The sequence below is a fragment of the Chelonoidis abingdonii genome, chromosome 4, assembly GCF_003597395.2.
Source record: "Chelonoidis abingdonii isolate Lonesome George chromosome 4, CheloAbing_2.0, whole genome shotgun sequence".
Lineage (NCBI taxonomy): Eukaryota > Metazoa > Chordata > Testudines > Testudinidae > Chelonoidis > Chelonoidis abingdonii.
In genome coordinates, this window is record NC_133772.1 from 3,803,898 (window position 1) to 3,825,421 (window position 21,524).

General features: G+C 51.1%; 2 protein-coding genes and 1 long non-coding RNA gene across 3 annotated transcripts in view; all 3 read right to left on the reverse strand.

The window, feature by feature from the left end:
• Positions 1-21,524, reverse strand: part of LOC116815086 (uncharacterized) — a 669,588-nt gene that overhangs the window by 94,436 nt on the left and 553,628 nt on the right. The window lies entirely within an intron of this gene.
• On the reverse strand, positions 8,100-14,239 carry LOC116827466 (NACHT, LRR and PYD domains-containing protein 1-like). The gene is made up of 8 exons (XM_075064634.1): positions 14,198-14,239; positions 13,032-13,096; positions 12,111-12,334; positions 11,379-11,638; positions 10,695-10,820; positions 10,197-10,338; positions 9,646-9,687; positions 8,100-8,629 (listed from the first exon to the last, which is right to left on the reverse strand). Exons 1-8 carry the CDS (start codon positions 14,237-14,239, stop codon positions 8,373-8,375), a joined length of 1,158 nt encoding a protein of 385 aa, XP_074920735.1. The 3' UTR covers positions 8,100-8,372.
• Positions 14,287-17,987, reverse strand: LOC142046827 (uncharacterized). Its single transcript, XR_012655869.1, has 4 exons — positions 17,953-17,987; positions 17,015-17,176; positions 14,849-14,917; positions 14,287-14,593 (listed from the first exon to the last, which is right to left on the reverse strand). It is a non-coding gene; the product is annotated as an uncharacterized LOC142046827 (long non-coding RNA).

Sequence of the window (21,524 nt, forward strand, 5' to 3'; positions counted from 1 at the left end):
TTCAACTACAAAATGTATCCTTGTCTGGCCCATTGTTTAATAGAGTCCTTTGACAATCACAACCCTTTCCAGGGTTTGTGCTGGGCCTGTCTTCCTCCTAGAGATGTTCCATAAAATCCCACAATGATGCATACACTTGGCATTTAGTACAAGAGGCTCCAAATTGGTTTGCTCTTAATTCAGTGAGGTTCATCCAGGATGGGGCAGGAAATTGCAGTCTCTGTCATAACACCCAAGCACCCCCACCAGGGAAGCCTGGAAGAGCTGGCACACTCGTGCCTTAAACATGAGTGATTCCTTTGTCTTCCAGCTCCATGCCTGACCTGGGGCTGAAATGTCACAGGAGTTACACAATAAAATGGTCGTGTGTTTCCTGGTGTCAGTATGATTCAATGGCTAAGGCCCTGGGCCTGGAACTCAGGAGGCCTCAGGTCTAGTCTCAGCTCTGCCACTGACCATGTCACCTGATACTGGAATCCATCTTAAGCCTTGTACTTTTCCATTCAGAAATGGGGGGGAGGGGTGTCAAACTCAGACAAAAGACTCCTGCCTTTTGCCAAATTTATAAAAGGGGGTGGAACAGGGCAAAGGGGGCTGCCAGTCATGAGAGAACTCCTGCTTTTCACCTGAGATGTCTGGTGGAACTAACAAAAACTGCACTAACAGATTTATTTAGGCATAAGCTTTCGTAAAAAACCCATGATGCATGCATCTGAAGAAGTGAAGTTTTTTACCCACGAAAGCTTATGCCCAAATAAATCTGTTAGTCTTTAAGGTGCCACCACACTCCTCATTGTTCTTCTGTATCGTATGTTTGTCCAGCACCCAGCAAAATTCCCATGAGGCACCTTTCTCGGCTGCAGGCTTCTGGCCTTCCAAAGGAGCTGCAAAGTGCAAGAGAAGACTTACCCCTCAAAGGGGCTAAACTGTTTCCCATCAAAATGGACAATGCTATGCACACCTGGAAGGACTCCCGTGCAATGCTTCATTAACTAGGACTTTACACCCCAGTTACAAAGAGGAGACAGTTCAGGCCACACTCTGACTCTAGGCTCTGTTTTCAGCAGAGGTCACGGTATTCTTTTAAGAAGCATCCTGGCAGTACCCAGGGCTGTGAGACACTTCACTACCACCTGCGCTTAGCATGAGGAAGCCTCAGTCATGCCTGCTGGGAGTCAGCTCCCCAACTCCACTGATCTCTTGCAGCACAAGCACTGCCTTCCAGGTGTGCCGCGCTCCATACAGGTTAATGAGAGCGACACACCAGCCCCTGAGTCTGCTGAGCATCCCCCTGGAGTGTGCCCTGCCCCTGTTCCCCGGGCACTCACAGAATTCACGGACCCACTGCTCCTAAAGGAACAGTATGCCCAGCTTACCAGTTCCACCTCAGCATCACCACTCTGCTCAACACATAACACTTCGATGAGTTTATGGTGAAAACGAGAAGACGTTTATGAAACAAAGAACAGAGATTTGAAAACAATCAAGTAGCATGAATGGAAACTAATAATTACATGTAAAATAGAACACGCTTGCTAGAGCCCAACTGAATTAACAGAACAGTCTCCTGTCCTATAAAAGTCAGTTCATCCAGAGTTTTTCTCCCTGCATTAAATAGCCTGATGGGGTATGTTCCTCCACTCATAAGACAAGCCAGCTGGCAGCTTGTCCCCTCGGTGAAGGATACGTGGGAGTACTTCTACACCCCCAGGTATAGGTCCAGCAATTTATTTTCTCTGTTTGTAAAAAGGATAAGTCCCTGTTGCTTGTTTTTTTTCCTGTCTAGAACCTTTCCTGGAGACTTTGCAATCATTTGCCTCCTGAAATTCCTTTGCCTTTCCAATAGGATTTCTGATTTTCATTTGCCCTTTACACAACACAGTATCTGTAGTTACATGACTGTTACGCTGTTCTGGCCTTCTGATAGCGGTGATGCAAGATAAGATACATTAAATACACAGTAATTAGTTTGTAATATTATCTTCTGGTTCATGTGCCTTCTACAAACCTCTTAAACAATTGAACTTCAGGCCATAGTGTCACTCCTGAATTATTAGCTAATGTACGTGCATAAAAGCAATGTGTGGAGCATGAAACTAAATGGCTTGAAATAAGGAATTCTTTCATGTCACTAACTTCCAGTTATATGACTTACTGGAAATGATAGGCATCAAATATCTATAAGCACAGTGTGATTCCTGGAGATCTTCATGCCTTGAACATCATTGAAAAGAACACGGTGGCTTAGCTCGCCAGGACTGCATATGCCTGTAAGCAGAGTCAGGGTGAGCTCCACCCTGACATCTGGTGGTGAATTGTGGCGAGTGTGGAAAAGAACTTCAGGGGCTGGTCTTGTTTGCATAGGCACACCCACCTCACCTAGCATGAGCCCACAGGTGCCCCAAACGGTCACTTTGGCTGCTGTGAGATCCCCAGTTTCTGTTATTGAGGGAGGAGGAATAAAGTGTTGTTACCCTGATTATGTGAATCAAGGCCAGTGGAACTGTGTTATGATAGAGGGACTCACCATCAACTAAGTAGCACTCGCATGACAAGGGACATGGGTTCCAAAACCCAGTGAACTGAGAGAGGTTTGGGGACAGGTATTTTGTACTTGATGGTATTGGCCCCTTTTGAGGGCCTGAAACACCAGTTGCACCACTTTCTCTCTCCACTGTTGAATAGCTGAGCTAATTTTGATTCCATTAAGAGTCTAGTTACAGGCTGTTGTGCTGAATTCACTTTGGGTAAGGGTGTACCAGCACTGGGGCTCCCCTACTACAAGGAGAAATGACTAAGAGCTGAGATCACTGAGTGCTGTGTTAACTAGTGGGGAAGCCTGAAGATATATTGCTAAGTGGCTGGTAGAGCAGTTTGTGGGACAGTTGGAGCAGCCCGTGGGATGGCAAACAGAGCAGAGCTGAGCCGTTTGCAGGACGGTTGCAGCTGCCCATGGGACGGCAAGTAGAGTGAAGTGGTGCAGAGCAGAGCAGTTTGTGGGATGGCGGGAGCTGCTCACAGGACAGCTGGTGGAATGGAGTGGCTCGTGGTGATGGCTGTAGCAGACTCCCATGGAGAGGCAGGGCAGTCAGTCTTGGACCACGTGCCCCTTTCTTCCCCCTATTTCCACCCAGCTGATGGGGAGAGTAAGAACTCTGCAGGTAAACTTTTGAATTCTGGGGCTGCACTGACCAGGGACAGAGACTTTTGGGTTGGACTTTTGGGGGGATTTTTGGGTTGCTGGACTCAAGAGACTCTTGGGGTGTTGGACTTTTGGGACTTTGGGGTGATCTTTTGGGTGGCTGGACTTAAGACCCTGAAGGGAAAAGGACACTGCCAAACTAGCTTGGGGGTGGGTCTTTTGGTCATGGTTTGTGTTATGAATCCTGTTTGTGGTGTTTCCCCAACGTAATGCCGCATTGTTTCCCTCTTTTATTTAAAGGATTTTGCTACACTCAGACTCCGTGCTTCCGAGTGACAGCGGTGGATGGCATCCTAATCCTGGGATTTAAGTGCCTAACATGGCAGGTAGGCACTTTATCTACATAAGAATGGCCCTACTGGGTCAGACCAAAGGTCCATCTAGCCCAGTGTCCTGTCTTCCAACAGTGGCCAGTGCTTTAGATATTCATGTAAAATGTTTGTTTGGTTTTGGAAAAGCATGACGGAAGTCTGCTGGATTCCGTTGACATTTTTAGAGTAAAAGATTCAGGGGCGACCATGAAGATAAAAGTTGTTCACTGCCTTTTTGAACAATCCCGAGGTAAAGACAGCACTGGCTAAAAGGGCAGTTGTTTGCAGAAATTATTACTATAGAGTTTGGAGGGAAGTAAACGGCTGGGAGTTGCGGAAATGTTAAACAATAGTGGTTATGAAGATGTTAAAGAGGAACAGTTCTGATGCTATAAGAAGGAAGTTTTTCGTTTGAAGATAAAACCTAGTTACGTAAATATAATTGTGCGTGCAACTCGGTACAGTCACATTGGGTAGAACCCTGATAGTTAAACAGATTATACAAGGGGGTCAGATGGCTACTGTCATAGCTTTCCTACTTAGATCTGAACCTTAGAGTTCAGAAAATAAGATGCTAGCATGAAACCTCCAAGCTTAATTACCAGCTTAGATCTGATAGCGCTGCCACCAGCCAGATTTCAGTCTCTGCGCACGCTGGTCTCCCCAAACCTTCCCTGGGAACCCAAGACTCAGATGCCTGGGTCTTACAAGAAAGGGATATAACCCACTCCTCCCCCTCTTTACCTCCTCCCAGAACTTCCCGCCCTGGGTACACTAGGAGATACCGTGTTTCAATCCTTGAAATGCAAACACAGAGAGATCAAAGTTTCTTTCACCCTCAGTCAGAGTCCCTGCAAAGGTAAGCTTTGCAACTCGACACAAAGAGATTTTCCCTTCCTCCCACCAATTCCCTGGTGAATTCAACTAGGAAAAAATCCAACAGGTCTAAAAAGAAAGCTTTTAATAAAAAGAAAGAGAAAAAGACAATTGTCCTTCTCTGTACAGGTTGACAATATACAGGGCAATTGCTTAAAAGAAATTGAATAAACAGCCTTATCCAAAAAGAATAAATTTAAACATTCCAGCAAACTACAACAGTAAATTAAAACAACATATAAAAACTCATTGTCATCTAACCTTGTACTTAACACTTGGAACAGAAGATTAGAAAGCTTGGGGAGACACGTTCATTCTCAGGAGCCGAGAGCAACAAGAACAAGAACCCACCACGCAGAAGCTCTCCCTTGAGATTTGAAAAATCTGTTTTCCTGATGGTCTCTGGTCATGTGTTTGGTTACTCCTTTGCAGGTAAATAGCACATAAAACCCTGAGCTATCTGTTTATGACAGCTACTACCACTCACTGTGTTTGTCCGCCAGAGAGCCTTTAAGCTATTGAGGGAAACGGGTCCCTTTTCCCCAGTTCCAGAAAATGCGTCTGGTAAAGGATGTGGAGGACAGGCATCGAGATACTCTAATCTGTATTGTTTGACTCTTGAACAGTTAATTCAAATCAACTAAAGCAAACATAAGGGGCTTCTATTAACTTTGATGCCTGAATTGTCGCAGAGATGGGAGTTGGTAATCATAGGTACAGTTGTGTAAAAATCATAAAAGTGAAGGGGTTGTTGGGCAAAAGAGAAGTTGTGTGTGAATTTTTTGGTGGTAAGTTTGTGAGATTTTAGGAACTTAAAACCGGGGGGGGGGGGGCAAGCTTTTATGAGCCAGAAACAAAAAGGGCGCAACAATCGGGGGTTTGCAGAACTGCAAATGGGGGCAGAAGGAGAGGGTGTAGTCCTCCCCAACAGCCTGGCCCGTCGGCCCCTACATGCCCCCCACTACCCACCCCTGATTGCCCCCCTCAGAACTCCTGACCCATCCAACTCCCCCTGCTCCTTGTCCCCTGACTGCCCCCTCCTGGAACCCCACTCCCTATCCAACGCCCCTGGCTCCCTGTCCCCGACTGTCCCAACCCTTATCCACACCCCCGCCCCTCGACAGTCCCCCCCGGGACTCCCATGCCTATTGAACTCCCCTGATCCCCATCCCCGACCATCCCCCCAGAACCCCCGACTCTGCTCCTTGATCCCTTACAGCCCCCTCCTGGGACTCCCCATCCCTAACTGCCTCTCCCCAGGACCCCACCTGCTCCCTGACTGCCCCGGCTCCTATTCACACCCCTGCCAGGCCCCCTGGGACTTCCATGCCTAGCCACACACCCCTGTTGCCTGTCCCGTGACTGCCCCCCCAAAGCTCTGCCCCATCCAACCGCCCCTGCTCCCTGCCCCTTATTCAACCCCCCCACTCCCCACCCCCTCACCATGCCGCTGAGAGCGGCAGGAGCTTGCAGGCGTGTGGCTCGGCCAGAGCCAGCTACACCGCGCAGAGCACTGGCGGTGCAGCGAGGTGAGGCTGTGTGGGAGGGGCCGGGGGCTAGCATCCCTGGCCGGGAGCTCAAGGGCCAGGCAGGACGGTCCTGCGGGCCACATAGTTTGCCCACCTCTGATCTAAACCAACACTGGTGGTTTGTAAAGTCCTGTGTGTAGGTTTAAGATGAATGGGTTTGGTTTGGTTTTTAAATAATGCCACTAAAAATCCATTTGAATCTTTCATTCAAAGTTGCAAAATTGACAGACACTTTTTACCAGAGACAGGTAACTAGTCTTGTTTGGCTATGAGATTTAGCATTTAATCCTTAAGGTACCTCAGTGCTTTATGAAGTTTAATACGTTTTTAAATAAAGACCGAAGTGGTGGCTGTGGTGGGAGGCGGCCGGGGCCAGGGGATGGGGGAGACATTCAGGGTCTTTTTTTGTGTGCGCACAGGAAAAAAAAGAGAAGGGAAAGGAGGGCAATGTTGGGAACACTGAGCCCTAGGGTGGCTCTGGGGGATCAGACTGTCGCTTTGGGGGTGCACGAGAACTCTCTGGGCCCGGGGGAGGCAGTTTGGACCTTGTGTGAAAGTTGATGTGGCTAATACAATGTTGCAGAGTTGAACTGTGGAGGGAGGTGCATTTCCCCAGGACATGTGCAGTGTACGTTGTAGAAAGGGTGAAAGAAACGCAAACAAGAGCTGGGAATTTTAGAAGCAGGAGTTTTAAAAGTGAAAAATCATCAGAACTCTGGTGGAAGTTAATTGTCTCTCTTTTAAGTCAGGGCTAGTCCACACTGGCAACGCTAAATTCCAGCATCCACCTTGATTGAATTGACCTCGTTAGCACTACAAAAAGGAATATTCCCTCGTTGATATTCACCCCTTCTTCTCAACTATTGGGAATTGGCCACATCCACCCTAATGAATTGGCCTCGTTAGCACTGACCCCCACTTGGGAAGGCAACTCCCATCTTTTCACGTGCTGTGTATTTATACCTGCCTGCTGTATTTTTCACTCCATGCATTCCAAGAAGTGGGTTTTAGCCGACGAAAGCTTATGCCCAGATAAATGTGTTAGTCTCTGTGCCACACGGACTCCTCCTTGTTTATACTAAAGTGCGTACACAAGGGGAAAAGACACCGTGGTGTTGATTCTGCCTAGTCAGCTGGATATGTTAGTACAGTGGGAACAGATAAGTGCAGTTAAAGTGTTACTTGAGAGCACACTGGAAGACAGTCTCAACCCCTATCTCAAGGCAAAGTCAAGCAACCAGTCGGGACGGGCAAACGGGGGAGGTGTAAAGCACTAAAAGGTCAAAGAAATGTCTGTCCCTGACCGGGGCACTGCCTGACGCCTTACCCCTCCCATGGGATGGGATGAAGACCCCCACACTCAGAATGGAACATGCCCCTAAGTTGCAAGGGGTGGCACTATGGGCATGCATTGCAGGTATATTTGGGCCTGCTAAGAAGGAGGAGGTGGGAATTGGGGTATTGGAATGGGGACATAGGCAAAGCTCTGTGGGGTCAGAGCCGGGAAGGGGAACATGGGCTAAACGCTCTGCGGTGTCAGAGCTGGGAACTGAACACCAGGAAACAGACTCTGCTGGCGTGTAGAGCTCGGGATATGGTTGTTTGGAACTAACCCCACTAAGCATCGCATTGTCTGCACTTTGGACTTCTGGTCTTCTGCTGCTTGCTGTCTGTGAAAAGAACCAGGGACGTGGGAGGGTTGAGGGAAAGCCCTCTAACGCTTCCAGCCTGGGACCAAACTTCCCTCAGTTCAAAGTGTTTGTCTTCCAGATGTGCTTCCAGGGTTTGAGATGGGGAGCGGGGAGAGGCCATGTGATGATGTCACTTCCCCACGTTTCTACTTTCTTCCAGCTTGATGGAAAGATCTGTGCTGTGACGTGGGGCTCAGGCAGTCCCCATTGCTCAAGCAGTCTCCATTACATACCTACCTTCTCAGAGAAGTCTCTGGAATAGTGGGTTGGATGTTGACGAGCCATTAATCAGTCATCTGGCTATGGATGGCTACTCCTTTGTTATAAGTGAAAGGGTGGTTTTGGGTGTGCCCAACCTCACCATACATTTCAGTAACACATTCAGCAGTACTTCATAACTTCCCATACATTGATAGCACACACAATCCAACAGGCTATTAATGTTCAACAGAACAAGACTTTTAAAACGATAGCTCACATGGCTTCTTCTGTACAAAACTTCTAATAATTCCACGACTGTGGTGAATATAGGGGTTCCAGGGTGCTGCTTTTGAGGTACAAAGTGTCACAGCCAGGAGTTTTTAAAGAAGCAGACTGGATTACCCAGTTGGGGACACTGGGTTTCACCCACCATGGGCAGATTAGTGCAGAATTGTCAAGGAGGAGGGTCTTGCACCTTTCTCTGAAGTAGCTGGTACTGAACCCTGTCACCGACAGGACACTGAGCTGGATGGGCCCCTAGTGTGAGCCACGGCAGGCAGTCTTATGTCCCTTTAAGTTCTTGGATGAGGAATTTTTGCTTGGCCTCCAGCACCTGGTAGAGCTGGTCCTTGCAGGCCCGGTTCCAACTCGGGAGCAGGTCGAAGAGTTTCCGCATTTTCTCCGGGTCCGTTCTCTCGGCTCGGATGCTCTGGTACTGCTCGTTGTCCAGCACGGTGTTGTACAGTTTATCCAGCACTCCGTCCACCTGGCGCACCCGTTGGATCAGCTGCTCTCGGTGCTGGTCGATGAAATGTTCTTCTGAGGGGAGAGAGAGAGAGAAGAAGAGAATTGCTATTTCTCAGCATGCCGTGGAACAGTCAGACCTTCCATTTCTCTAGGGCCTTATGGATTCCAAGCTTTGTACAAGATTTACAGGCTTCTGATGCAGGCATCACATCACTCATTGCCACGGATTGCTCCCCCAGCACTGAATTGCAGCTACCTCTGCGGTGGAGCACAGCAGCAGTGCTACAAAGGAATTGCTCACTGAGGAGTGAAATGCACCTGTCTCTGGGGTGGCACGTGGCAGCTCTTTAGTAACAGTAGTGCACAAGGATCACCCATGAAGTGCTGAATTCCAGCTGGCTCTGGAGTGGGGAAGGACAGAGAACAGGGACTAGAATCGATCTTACAGGGGAGTGCCCGAAACACTGTGTTATTGAGTCTTTCTCATGATCTCTCTTTGGCCCAATGACTATTCAAGTATTTTATACTCAATGGAACAGCTTCAGCTGGAGAGTCTAAGAATAGACTGTAGCTTGGTGGTTAGGGTACCCTGCTGGGATATTGGAGACTCAGATTCAAATTCTTCCTCCAGAGCACAGATTTTAACCAAGGTCTCCCCATCCCAGATACTCGAACACTAGGTATAAGGGGTTAGAGCCCCGCCCCGTTTGTGAAGCCAGCCCTGCATTTCCTTTGCTTTATTAAAAAGAGCTGAAATCAAAACATTTCAGTTTCAGGTCAAATGAAACATTTAATTTGACCCAATATGAATTCCACCCCCTCCCGTCCAGGTTTTCGGAGCGGCCAAAGCAAACAAACAAATCCATTATTTGCCCAGCTCTATTCATGATCCAAAGCAATCTCACGACTTTCCAAGGTGGAGGGTCCCCAAGCTCCAGAGATTTCAAGACAAGTCGACATTCTGGGAGGATCAATAACGCTCGACGCCAAATGATCACAACAGATCGCAGGGGCTTTCGCAAGCATTTTGTGTCCAGAAGTGCTGGGATCAGAGAGCAGGTTTTGCAGCTCAGTGAATCCCTACTAACCTGTCTGCATTTGGGCAGATGAAACACAGACCATCACGTCTTCTGGAAGAGAGAAGGGAAGGGGAGTCAGGGGGCTGGAGCCAAAAGTTTTGATTAATGCTGCTGCTGGTGGTAACGTCCTAGCGGGGACTGTTCGAGCTGATTGGCTAAAGTCACATTGTAGTTAATGTATTTATTGCCACCGCGTTGCAGCAAAACATCCATCCATGGCTAGCCCCTATGGTGCTTGTTTGTTTATTTAGCTAACTACATCTCCGGATCCTCATATGCTGATCTGGCTAATCTAACTAATCCTATTTCATTGGCTGCTGGTCCAGCTATTCATCTGTCTGTCTATCCCCATCCACCCTCCATCCGCAGCTAACCAGCCCTACATCCCCATATTCACCACTCCATGCATCCATCCACCCACCCACATACACTTACCCATCCACTCCCAGATTCACCCATTCATGCCTCCATCTGTGTATGCACCATTCCATCTCTCCAGCCATTGCCCCCCATCCCCACGTGCACACTTCTGTCCCCATCTCCTGTTGGGATGAGCCTACCTGGTCTCACCAAGGCCTTCCAGATTGGTTCCCCATCTATCTTTTCCAACAGGCTGAGCTGCAGCCCCTCCTGCATGTCCCGGGTGTAGATCTCCAGGTACGGCTGCTCCAGCTTGGGGCCCAGATAGCAGAACTCCAGCTCCTGATGGGAAGGGAAGACGGTCCATTAGCAATGACCCTGCCTGAGCCAGCAGACCCTCCTGTGCTCCCCCGCTACACTTCATTTCCTGCAGCGCAGCGGGGGCACGCCATGCTGAGGCATCAGGTCAGCATTGGCTGTGAGGGGAGAGCGCCCCCTACTGAGCCCCTTCCCTGCTCCCTGCAGCACAGTGCCCCGTAGTGCCACTGTGAGGCACTGGGGTTAAAAAAGGCTGTGAGGGGACAGTGCCACCTCCCGAGCCCCTTCCCTACTCCCTGCAGCACAGCGCCCCCTAGTGCCACACTGGGACAGAACCGAGTAAGGACTTGAGGGGCTGGTGATTTTAAGCTGCCACTCACCTCAGGTATCACCTCAAGCTGGGATGAGCTGGACACCACACAACAGGAGCCAAATTTCAAGGGCTTGGTCCTGGAAGGCTTGTGCACACGCACCGAGGGGCATTTGGACTCGTGGTCACTAACGGCCTGTAGGGCACAAGCAGAGCCATGGCTGGGGGATACAGTCAGAGCCCTGTGTGCAGGTTCCTGCCATCAGGGTCCTGCTTCCCCTGGCCTTCCCGCACAGCCACCCGCAATGGGAGGGAAAGGTTGGCTTGTGTTCAGGCACTGGGCTGGGACCCAGGGGAGCCGGGTTGAGCCCTTGGCTCTTCCACAGACTCCCTGTGTTGCCTCGAACGAGTCACTGAATCTCTCTGATCCTCAGTTTCCCCTCTGTGAAAAGGGATGAATAATCCTCCATCGGTCTATTTAGATTGTTAACTGCTTGAGGCAGTGACTGTCTCACTTGATGTGTCAGTGCAGTGCCTGGCCAAAGGAAGGCCCAGATCTGGGTTGGGGTCTGTGCAGCATCTGGCACAATGGGGGCCCCTGATCTGGGTCGGGGTCTGTGCAGCGCCTGGCACAATGGATTTCCTGTGCTGCTGTGTGGGCAGTGCCCGCATGCCCTGCTATCTGCTGTCCCACACTCCAGGCTGACTGGTGGCTTCGGCTCCCCCCGGGTGTGTGCGGTCGGTTCCCAGTTACCTGTCTCAGGGAGCGGTCGTTGGGGATCAGGTAGAGGTGCAGGGTTGTGTTCGCAGCCCTGAGTGCCCGGTAGAGCAGTGCCAGGGTGTGGACTTTTGCCTGGCATTTAGACTGTATTTTCCTCCAGAGCACGCCCAGAGGGGAGAAGCTGGGGTTCTGCAGCACGGCGTGGAACGGCCTCACCCTCGTTGGCTCCTCCAGGGTCATCCCCCTGTCAACGATGTGGGCGATTCGCATCCGGGAGGCATCGACCTCTCCCCCTGTGGGTGGATTATAAAGCAAACAAAGATGAAGCATGGATAGGTAAGTAGAGTGGCCAGATGGGAGCTAGGACTCCTGGGTTCTGTCCCTGGCCCTGCAGGGGAGTGGGGTCTGATGTGTTGGAGAAGCGAAGGCTGGGACCCAGGACTCCTGGGTTCTGTCCCTGAGAAAAAGCACAGGCTGGTGGGTGAGAGCAGGGCTAGAGGCCAGGATTATGAAGATCAGGAGACGTTCTATGATTAGGGCTGTTTCAGGCTGTGATGTAGCTAAAACCCTGATTGGTCTAAGATTACAACTCCCAATGCCACCGTGGGTCCGACTCAGGAGACGGTGGTTATGGGTCAGTGTGAGTCTGAGTTCCATGGCTGGGTTTCTAGAGTTACCATTCCCACGGTAATTGCAAGCACACCTCCACCTGGGCTTGCTATCACCACGTAAAGTTATTGCTAAATTGATTATTTCCAGCCGTACCCGCGAGGCACAAGAAGTGCGGGAGGTGAACGGCTGCCACAGCCCTGGCTGGTTCCACCCGGATGTTGAACAAAGGGCCGGCCACCATCCATTGCTGCTTCTCAGATGTGCTCAGATGTCGATCCCAGGAGTCATATTCGTACTGGATGGTCACGGCTGCCCTCACCTCAAACCCCAGTTCAGTTTCAGAGCAAAGGAAGGAGCCTCCCCCCGGAAGGTGAAACCTGCACAGTACAGGGAGAAAAGGGTTAAATAGTATTGGCTGGAAGCATCTCACGTCCTTTTCCAACTGATCCCAGGTGCCCTCACATTTATCCCCTTAACTCTGCCTGCAGCTCAGGCCTGTGCTTCGATATCAGGGTTACTCTGTAATCAACAACTGAAGCAGGGAGACAATGAGAGCAGTTGGCCCTTCTGAGACCTGTCCCTCCGAGGAGCGAAGGAGTGTCAGACTAAATGAGTGGATTCATTATGCTCCTCCATAACCTCCCTGTCACATATGGGAAAACTGTCTCCTCATTTGGGGAAACTGAGGCACTGGAGGAGAAGTGACTCGTCCTAGGTCAAGTCAGTGAGGAAGTGACAAAGTTGAGATTAGAAGCCAGGTCTCCTCAGTCCCAGCTCCCCTGCTCTGACACACTAAACCACCACTCCCCTCTCGGTGCTGGGGCTAGAACCCAGGAGTCCTGATTCCCAGCCCCTGCCCTCAGCTCTGACCCAGTAGACCCTACTCTCTTCCTAGAGCTCTCAAGACTCCTGTTTCATTCACCCCCTGCTTTGCTCTATCCACCCACACGAGCACCTCTTTACATGGAGCCCACCCCTATGGGACGCTGCACGCTCCGTGTGACAGGAGCTGACCTGTGCTCCCAGACACTGCTGCAGAGGGGGTGACACCGAACTCCCAGTCCCAGCTCTCACCTGTACGTCTCCTGCTTCCTCTCTGGGCCCTGAACCGTCTCAGGGTGTATTTTTTCTGAAAGATCCTAGAACACAGGAACAGGTGTTAACGCAGCTCCACTGGGGATTTCCCACTACAGAGCCCTTAGCAGAAGGAACCTGGGCAGCTGTGGCCAAATGTTCAGCTGGGGGTTGTTTCTGTGGCCTGGGACCCTGGCAGGGGGGACTCTGTGATCAGCTGGATTCCAGCCCCACAGTCAGTCATTCCCCAGGGGTGTTTCCCAAGTGGCCAAGATGCCCCAGCCCTGAGTATTGGTGAAATACTCAGAGGTACGGCTGAGGGGAGGGAGAGAAAGAGAGAAGGGAAGAGGTGATGGATGGACAGAGAGACAAGGATCTGAGTACTTTACCTCCTCTCTGGGACACAAGTCACATTTGTCCTGTCCCCAGGGGTCCCTGCTGGGATCCTCAATTGGGCTGGTCTCCCCTGCAGCTGAGAGAGGGAAAGGTGCTTTCACACCTCACATTGTCCCAGTGCTGAATAAGGAGCCCCCATCCCCTGTGCAGAGCAATGGGACCTGGGCATTTCCATCAGCAAACTCCCCTGCGGATGGGTTTGTTCTGTGTGTCTGCCCGGCCCTGCCGCTGCCGCTGTGTGTAGAGTGTTGGGCTCGCAAGGCCCGTGGAGAGGGCTCTACGCTGGGTTAGAGGGTGGGGTGGGACAGACGGGATCAAGGAGGGGGATCAGGGCATAAAGGACAGAGGACTGGGAAGGATGTGGGGCAGGTGGAGGGGAGAGGAGACCCCAGAGCGATCCTGCCGACAGTGGAGATTAAACCTGATGCAGGTGCTGGGAGCAGAGAGAAGGTCTGATCAGCGGATGGTCAGAGCCACAAATGGACATTTGGTTTCTCTCTGCTCCACCAGAAGCGAGGCCCTTCAGCCCACCCGCCACGTGGTCCATTTCACCCTCACTCACCGGCAGCCCCAGCAGAGAGAAGCAGGGTCTGTTCACAGATGATCCCTGGGGAGGGATGAATTTTTAATAATGTCAATATCATCATTATCACCTATTTCCCAGGCTCCTTCCATCCCCAACTGCTTTCCAGGGATACATGTGCAGCCACTTCTGGGGTGGGACACAGCAGCTGTGTAACTGCCTCACAGCAACACTGCACGGCTCTCACCCACCTCTCGGGTGTGAGAGCTGGGTGAGAGCTGCACAACATCGTTGCACAGGGAACGTTCACTGAGCAGTGAAATGCAGCTACTTCTGAGGTGGGGCACAGCAGCTTGCTAAGAGCCACATGATGACACTGGGACTTAGGAGCAGGCAGTGAAGGAGAATCTGAACCTACTGGACTCGAAGGCTGTGCACAGGCCTAGCTGCTTGTACAGAATTATGGTTGCTAGGAATAGGGTGGCCCAGTGGCCCTGGGAGGGCAGAGGAACCTCTGGATGTGATGGGCCAGTGCATATGGTAGAAGCTGAGGAGCAGAGCTATGATCGGTGCCACCCACCTTCAGCTTCAGCTGTCCCTGACGCAAAACTAGGGGGGGTCTCAGCCTCTTGATCGAAAGATCCTGCGGGGCAAAACAGAGGGAAAGGGCCAAAACTCTGAAAAAATTAAGCCACATTCTGACCTCGGTGTAAATCTGGAGTGACCCCACTGGTGTCAATGGAGTCAGAGCCGGATTCTGATCTTGCTGACCCCAGCTTCCCTTAGGGAAAAGTCCAGCAGGGCTGCAGTGAGAGACAGCCCCCGGGGCTGTCATTGGCCACCCTGCAGCGAGTTCCCGTTGGGCCCGTTCCATCCCTCTGGGCAACGCTGGACTCACCTGCTGATGCCAATGCTGGGTTTTCATCAAAGGAGAAATCACGAAGCTCTGTCATGTGACTTGCACGTCCTGTGGATGAGAGAGACCAGTAGTGGTACCTGGCTGTTCATCAGTAGATTGCAACGACTTCACTGCTTAGCTTGCCAGCCCTTTAGGGGTGGGACTGTCTTTTTGTTCTGTGTCTATATAGCACCGAGCACAGAGGGATTCTAGGCCAGGACTAGGGCTCCAAGGAGCCAGGATAATACCAATAACAAAGTACTTCAGTAGAGCTCAGGAGGGAAAATGACAGAAATGGATCAATCCCCCCTCCCCTCTCTTTTTCTTCTTGAAATTAATAGGCAGCAGGTTTAAAACAAACAAAAGGAAGTATTTTTTTCACACAACACACAGTCAACTTGTGGAACTCCTTGCTGGAGGATGTTGTGAAGGCCAAGACTATAAAAGGATTAAAAAAAGAACTAGATAAGTTCATGGAGGACAGATCCATCAATGGCTATTAGCCGGGATGGGCAGGGAGGGCGTCCCTAGCCTGTTAGCCAGAGGGCGGGAATAGGTGACAGGGGATGGATCACTTGATGATTACGTGAGGTTCATTCCCTCTGAGGCACCTGGCATTGGCTGCTGTCTATAGACAGGATACTGGGCTAGATGGACTTTTGGTCTGACCCAGTATGGCCGTTCCTGTGATCTTGTGTTCATTCAAACTCAAAATGTTGTTGAACTTTGACACATTTTATCCAGCAGGACTTTTAGTGCTGACCGTGATCCTGACACCAGCTGTTTGGTTGAAAACCAGAAAAAAGCTATAATGACAAGAGCTTTTCTGATGCAACATTCTTCTGTCGAGTGATGCCAGTTCATTGGGACTACAATTGTGTAGATTTTGGCAGCTTTTTAGAAGGAGGACGTGGAGGAAGAGGCTGAGGTCTGAGTTTCAAGCAAAATGGAAGATTTGCAAAAATTTCCATTAAGGGAGGTTTGGCAAAAGATTTTGGATTTGGTTCCGATTTGGAACGGAAATCAAGGGTCAACCTCATGCAGAATTTCACAAAACGGAAATTCCAATTTCCAGCTGGTTCTAATGATGGCTTTAAATTTTTTTTCCATTTTTCTGGTCAAAATGCCAAGTAAATTTTTAAATACAAATTTTGAACTCTGAAAAATTCCGACCGAGCTTTAGTTAAGTGATTAAAGCCGTGGCTCTCAACATTTTGAGACTTCTGTACCCCTTTCAGGAGTCTGATTTGTCTTGTGTACCCCCAAGTCTCACCTCACTTAAAAACTAAATCAGACATAAAAATACAAAAGTGTCAGCCACTATTACTGAAAAATTGCTGACTTTCTCATTTTTACCATATGATTATCAAATAAATCGATTGGGGGATCCTTCCTGGCCCCTGCAGGAAGGGAAACCAGCTGAAGTCCAAAAGCATGAGAGTTCTTTTTGTGGGCTGGTTGGGTGTATCTTAGAAGTGGAGGACTACCAGTCTTGGGCTGAGACTGCCGTGTTTCTTGGCAGTTCGTCCTGAACTGGACACTCTCAGTAATGTCGCACTAGAGCACATCTGTTTACTGGCGGCCATTCCTGTCTTCAGAGCAGGCTTCTCAGCTGAGCCCGGCCCCTCCTTCTGCTCCCAGGATGAGAGGGGGAATCTATGCCTTTAAAGGAGAGCCCTCCAGAGCCCATTTGGCTGCAGGGACCTTGTGCCCCAGACATAGGTGCTGACTCAGTGGGTGCTCTGGGGCTGGCGCACCCATGGAAAAAAATAATGGGTGCTTAACACACCCACCAATCAGCTCTGCCCGCTCCGTCCCCGCGCCTCCTGTCCGCCACTGATCAGCTGGACCAGAGGAGATCCCCATTGCCTGTCCTGGGGTGGTGGCTGGAGAGGCGTGGAGTTCACTGATCTGGAGGCCTGTGCCCAACTGGGTCACTCTGGAGGCAGAGGGAGAAGAGGAGGTGGCTTAGTTGTCTGTGAGGCGGTGTCCAGCCCTCGGGGATCCGCCCCCCTTTGTCACTGCTTCACCCACGAATGCAGTCACAAGACACCCAGCGCATGCCCCTGTGGATCTGAGGCAAGAATGGGGCAGACCCAGGGGCCCAGCTTGTCTGGTATCCCACCCAGGGGAGCTCCCTGCCCAGTAACTGCTTTCCCAGCACACCTGGCCCCCCACCGAGTGCCTCCAGCAGAAGGGGAGCAGGCTTCTTTTCCTTCCTTGTCCTCTGTGTGACTTTTCCCCCGGCCCCAGGTCCCTGTGGGATGCTGCCATAAACAGACTCCTCCTGTGGGTGATGCTCAGTGCTCTGGACGTGTTGGAGGAAGGCTGCTTCCGTTGCAGGGGTCAGGCAGAGAAAGAGGGAGAGAGAAAAGCATCAAAGAATGGGCCCATCTAGCCCGGCATCCTGACTCCTCCCTGCTGCCCTGGATCAGACCTCTGGGCCCATCCAGCCCCCTCCATCAGAGCAATGGGCCCATCTTGCCTGGTTGCCCCTGCCAAGACCCAACGAGTCCCACCCTGGGATGCTCGCTGCCCAGATGCTGCTTCTCCAGCACAGCCTCCAACCAGCCCTAGAGCTCTTTCCACGATGTCCACCCCTGCGTGTCGTCTTCCAGGCCACCAGCTGCAGCCGGCGGGGACATCCCCATGCGCTGTTATAATGGGCCATCCCCTCCTCCCCGTTGTTCTCCTCTCCCAGCTCCTCATTCTCCTCCACCTGAGGACTAGCCCCACCACTCTGGTTGTACAAGAGGTCCAGGTCTGTAGCTGGGTCCCGAGAGAATGAATGCATCAAGCAATAATCCCTTCTAGACCGGTATCCCTCTCCCTGCCCTCCCAGATTAGACCAGCGGGCCCATCTAGCTCAGTCTGCTATCTCCTGACCCCCCAGACTTCCTGCTGTCCTCACTTGGAGAGGGGCATGATGGCTGCTTAGAAGACACACAATAATGCCACACAGCACCAAAATGCAACCTGCTCTGGGGTAGGGCACAGCAGCTGGCTAACAGCCGCTCAGTGACAGGGCACCGATAGGAGTTCGGGACAGGAAGTGAATGAGAATCCTGAGCCAGAAAAACCAGGCCCTGGCCAGCCGCACTCACTGCTTGGGGAGGCCTGACGCTGCTTCCCCTTCTTGCCCGTCAGCTTCCTGAGCCACTGCGGAGGTGTAGGTAGAGTCATGCTGGGGAAGATCCTCTTCATCCTTACTGTGCTTCCTGAAAATCTGCTCCGCTCGCGCGCCACCAACCCCATATCCCGCAGCACATTGGTGTTCTTAGAGGGCTGTGAGGCAGGGCCCTGTTCCCTCATGGGGTCTGGAGGGAGACATAGATGGAGCATGTCGCACACACCGCCCAGTACCTTCCCCCAGCCCCCCGCTAATGGCTCACCTAGCTTGGGTTCCCACCCCTTCTCTGCTGCCCCAGATCAAACCTCTTGGCCCATGTAGTCCAATATCCCTCCCCCCTTTTTCTGCTGTCTTGATTCGGTGGGGTGTGATGACTGTTTAGAAGCCACGCAGCAAAGCCAGACAGCATTGAAATGCAGCTGCCTCCAAGGCAGGGCAGCTAGTTAACAGCCTCACAGCAATGGTGCGCAGGGATAGCTCACCTGCTGCTAAAATGCAGCCACCTCTGGGGTGGGGTGCGGCAGCTGGCCAACTGCCGCACAGTGACCATGCACAGCTTGGCGTTTGGGACAGGATGTGAACGAGAGTCCTGAATCAAGTAGATTTTAGGCTGTACATAGGCGTAGTTACTTGTACAGAGTTGTGGTTGCCAGGAGTAAGGTGGCCCCATTAGTACCGTGAAGGCAGACACAGTTTTTGCTGCCATGGGTCAGTGTGTAGGTGAGGCAGACAGAAGAAGGAATATTGTCAGTACTACCCACCTTCTGTCGCCTCTGTCCCTGTACTAGACTTGAGGGTGGATTGAGTCTCTTCACTGAAGGATCCTGAGAAGAAAAACAACAAGCAACCGAACATCTACTGAAAAATGAGAGTCAAATTGTGATAGCAGTGACCGTGATGTAAATCCGGAGTGAATCCACTTTCAGCAAATGCATCAGGGTTAGATTCTGAGCTTGATGACCTCGGGGTAACTCTGGAAGGATCTGGTCCCAAGCAGGCAGGGCCAGGTGGGCATTGCCTGGTCTAGGGTTACCATACGTCCGTATTTTCCTGGACATGTCTGGCTTTTTTGTTCTTAAATTGCCGTCCGGGAGGAATTTTTAAATATCTAAAAACGTCTGGGATTTTGCCATTATTATTTTTCGCCAAAGAAGAGCTGATCATTCAAGAACAAGAGTGAATGTTGATCACCTGAGAAAGAAAGTGAATGCTGATCACTTGCGCGAGTGCCGGCTTTTTCCCTCTAGCTCCCAGCACTTGCACTCCGAAACAGCTGTTTCACATGGCTAGGAGGGAGGGAGGAGGCGGGGTCAGGGTGGGGATTTGGAGAAGGGGTCCAATGGGGCAGGGAGGGGGCGGAGTTGGGGTGGGGACTTTGGGGAAAGGGTTGGAATGGGGGTGGGGCTGGAGGCCCCCGTGAAGTGTCCTCCTTTTGAATGTTCAAATATGTAACCCTGGCCTGGTCCTCACCCCTTTTCCCAGTCACTGCTGCAGGGCAGCCTGTGTCTCTCTCCCTGGCCCACGGGGGAGCATCCCCCCACCAGCGCCTCCCCCTGGGTCCACACAGCTAACTGACTGGGGCCATCGGCTAGGTTGTCTAGGCACTGATGCGGTTGCCTACAGGCATCACTTTACAGCTGGTCAGGAATTTTTCCATGAGACCCTTTTTTTCCAGTGACAATAAAGCCTTGCTTGTTAGCAATGAGAACTGCCAGCTTTTCCACTTCGAACTGTCTCTCTGTTTCCAAATCTTAGGTAATTAGACTTTCAAAAAATGGAGGTGGGGCCCACCCACTTGAAGAGCAAGAGGAATCGAAACCAACCTGAAATGTCCCGAGGGACTTGAACTGGAAGAGTGTTTGGTTTTTCACTCTGCAGACATTTTTGAGATTTTGCTGTCTCATCCCAACGGGGACGGGGACAGGATGTGAGCTAGACTCTTGAATCAAGGAGATTTTAGGCTGTACATGGGTCTAGTTACTTGTAGAACGTGTGGCTACCAGGAATAGCACTGGGAAGGGGGACACATTTTTGCTGCAGTGGGCCAGTGCGTATGTTAGACGGAGAGAAGCAGAGATCCCCGGCGGTTACTGTGTGTGCAGCAGAACTAGGGGTGGATTCAGGTTCTCCACTGATTAATCCTGAAAAGAAAAACAAAATGCGACTGACATTCTCAAAAATGTTAGCCAACTTCTGAGCTCAGTGACCCCCGGTGCAAATCTGGAGTAAGCCTCCTGATGCCAATGGAGACAAGACTGAACTGGATTCTGATCTCAGTCACCACAATGTAAATCTGCTGAGTGGAGGTTGCAGGGGGTAATGGTGGGGATAGTGGTGTAGAGAAGAGGTTGCATTAGGCAGGTGGGTGGATTGCGGTGGGCAGAGTGCAGGTCAGTCTGGGGTGATGGGGAGTGTGGGGCAGACCTGGTGGGATGTGTGATGACTGGAATATTGTTCTAGAGGGGTTTAGCTTGTTCAGGAAGGCCAGGCAGAGAGAAAAGAATGACAGGGTTCCATTGTACATCAAGAGTGTATACACTTGTTGTGAAGTCCAGAAGGAAGCGAGAAGCAGAGCAGCTGAAAGTCTCTGGGTCAAGATAAAAGGGGAACAAAGTAGAGGTGATGTAGGGGGTCTTCTATAGACCCCCAAATTAGGAGTAGGGGGTGGATGAGGCATTTCCAGAACAAATAACAGAAATACCCAAAGTACAGGACCTGGTAGTCATGGGAGACTTGAACTCTCCAGCCAGCTGTTGGAAAAGTAATACAGGAAAACACAAGCTGTCCAATAAGTTCTTGGTAAGTATCGGGGAAACTTTTTGATTCAGAAAGTGGAGGAAGAAACCAGGGAGGCAGCCGTCAGAGACTTGATTCTGTCCAACCAGGAGGAATTGGTTGTGAATCTGAAGGTGGAAGGCAATTTGGGTGAAAGCGGCTGTGAAAGGATAGATTTCACAATCCTAAGGAAAGGAAGGAGTGAGAGCAGCAGAATGACACTGGCAGCTGGTTACTTCTGGCAGCCGGCAGTGCTCCACCCCTGCTGCGAACCCTCCCACCGTGATAAGAGGTAACAGTTATGCTCTTCTTGATACAGGAGAGAAGGAATCACCCCCTACAGTAAAGGAGGAGAAGCCTTGTACCCCTAAGGCTGGGAGGTCTGCTGCCACCACTGAAAATAGGAAACGTAGGGTAGTGGTGGTTGGAGAGTCTCTGCTGAGGGGGACGGAGGTGCCCATCTGTTGCCCTGACATTTCATCTTGGGAGGTATGCTGCCTGCCGGGGGCCCGTATCCGAAATGTTACAGAGGCATTGTTGAGGATTATCTGGCCTTCTGACTACTACCCCATGCTACTCATCCATGTGGGCACAAATGATACTGTAAGGTGTGACGCTGAGTGGATCAAGAGTGACTACAGGGCTCTGGGAGTACAGGTGAAGGAGTTTGGAGTGCAGGTGGTATTCTCTTCGATTCTTCCTGTCAAAGGTAGGGGCCCGGGCAGAGACAGATGCATCATAGAGGTGAATGCCTGGCTGCGAAGATGGTGT

Excerpts from the sequence above, each read along its gene's own strand:
- LOC116827466 (XM_075064634.1), bottom strand. The coding sequence starts at position 14,239 with ATGTTGTGCAGCTCTCACCCAGCTCTCACACCCGAGAGGTGG. Across the intron at positions 10,339-10,694 it reads AGCTTGAGGTGATACCTGAG|GAGCTGGAGTTCTGCTATCT; the intron begins GTGAGTGGCAGC and ends CCTTCCCATCAG. Across the intron at positions 8,630-9,645 it reads ATCTGCCCAAATGCAGACAG|AAGAACATTTCATCGACCAG; the intron begins GTTAGTAGGGAT and ends CTCTCCCCTCAG.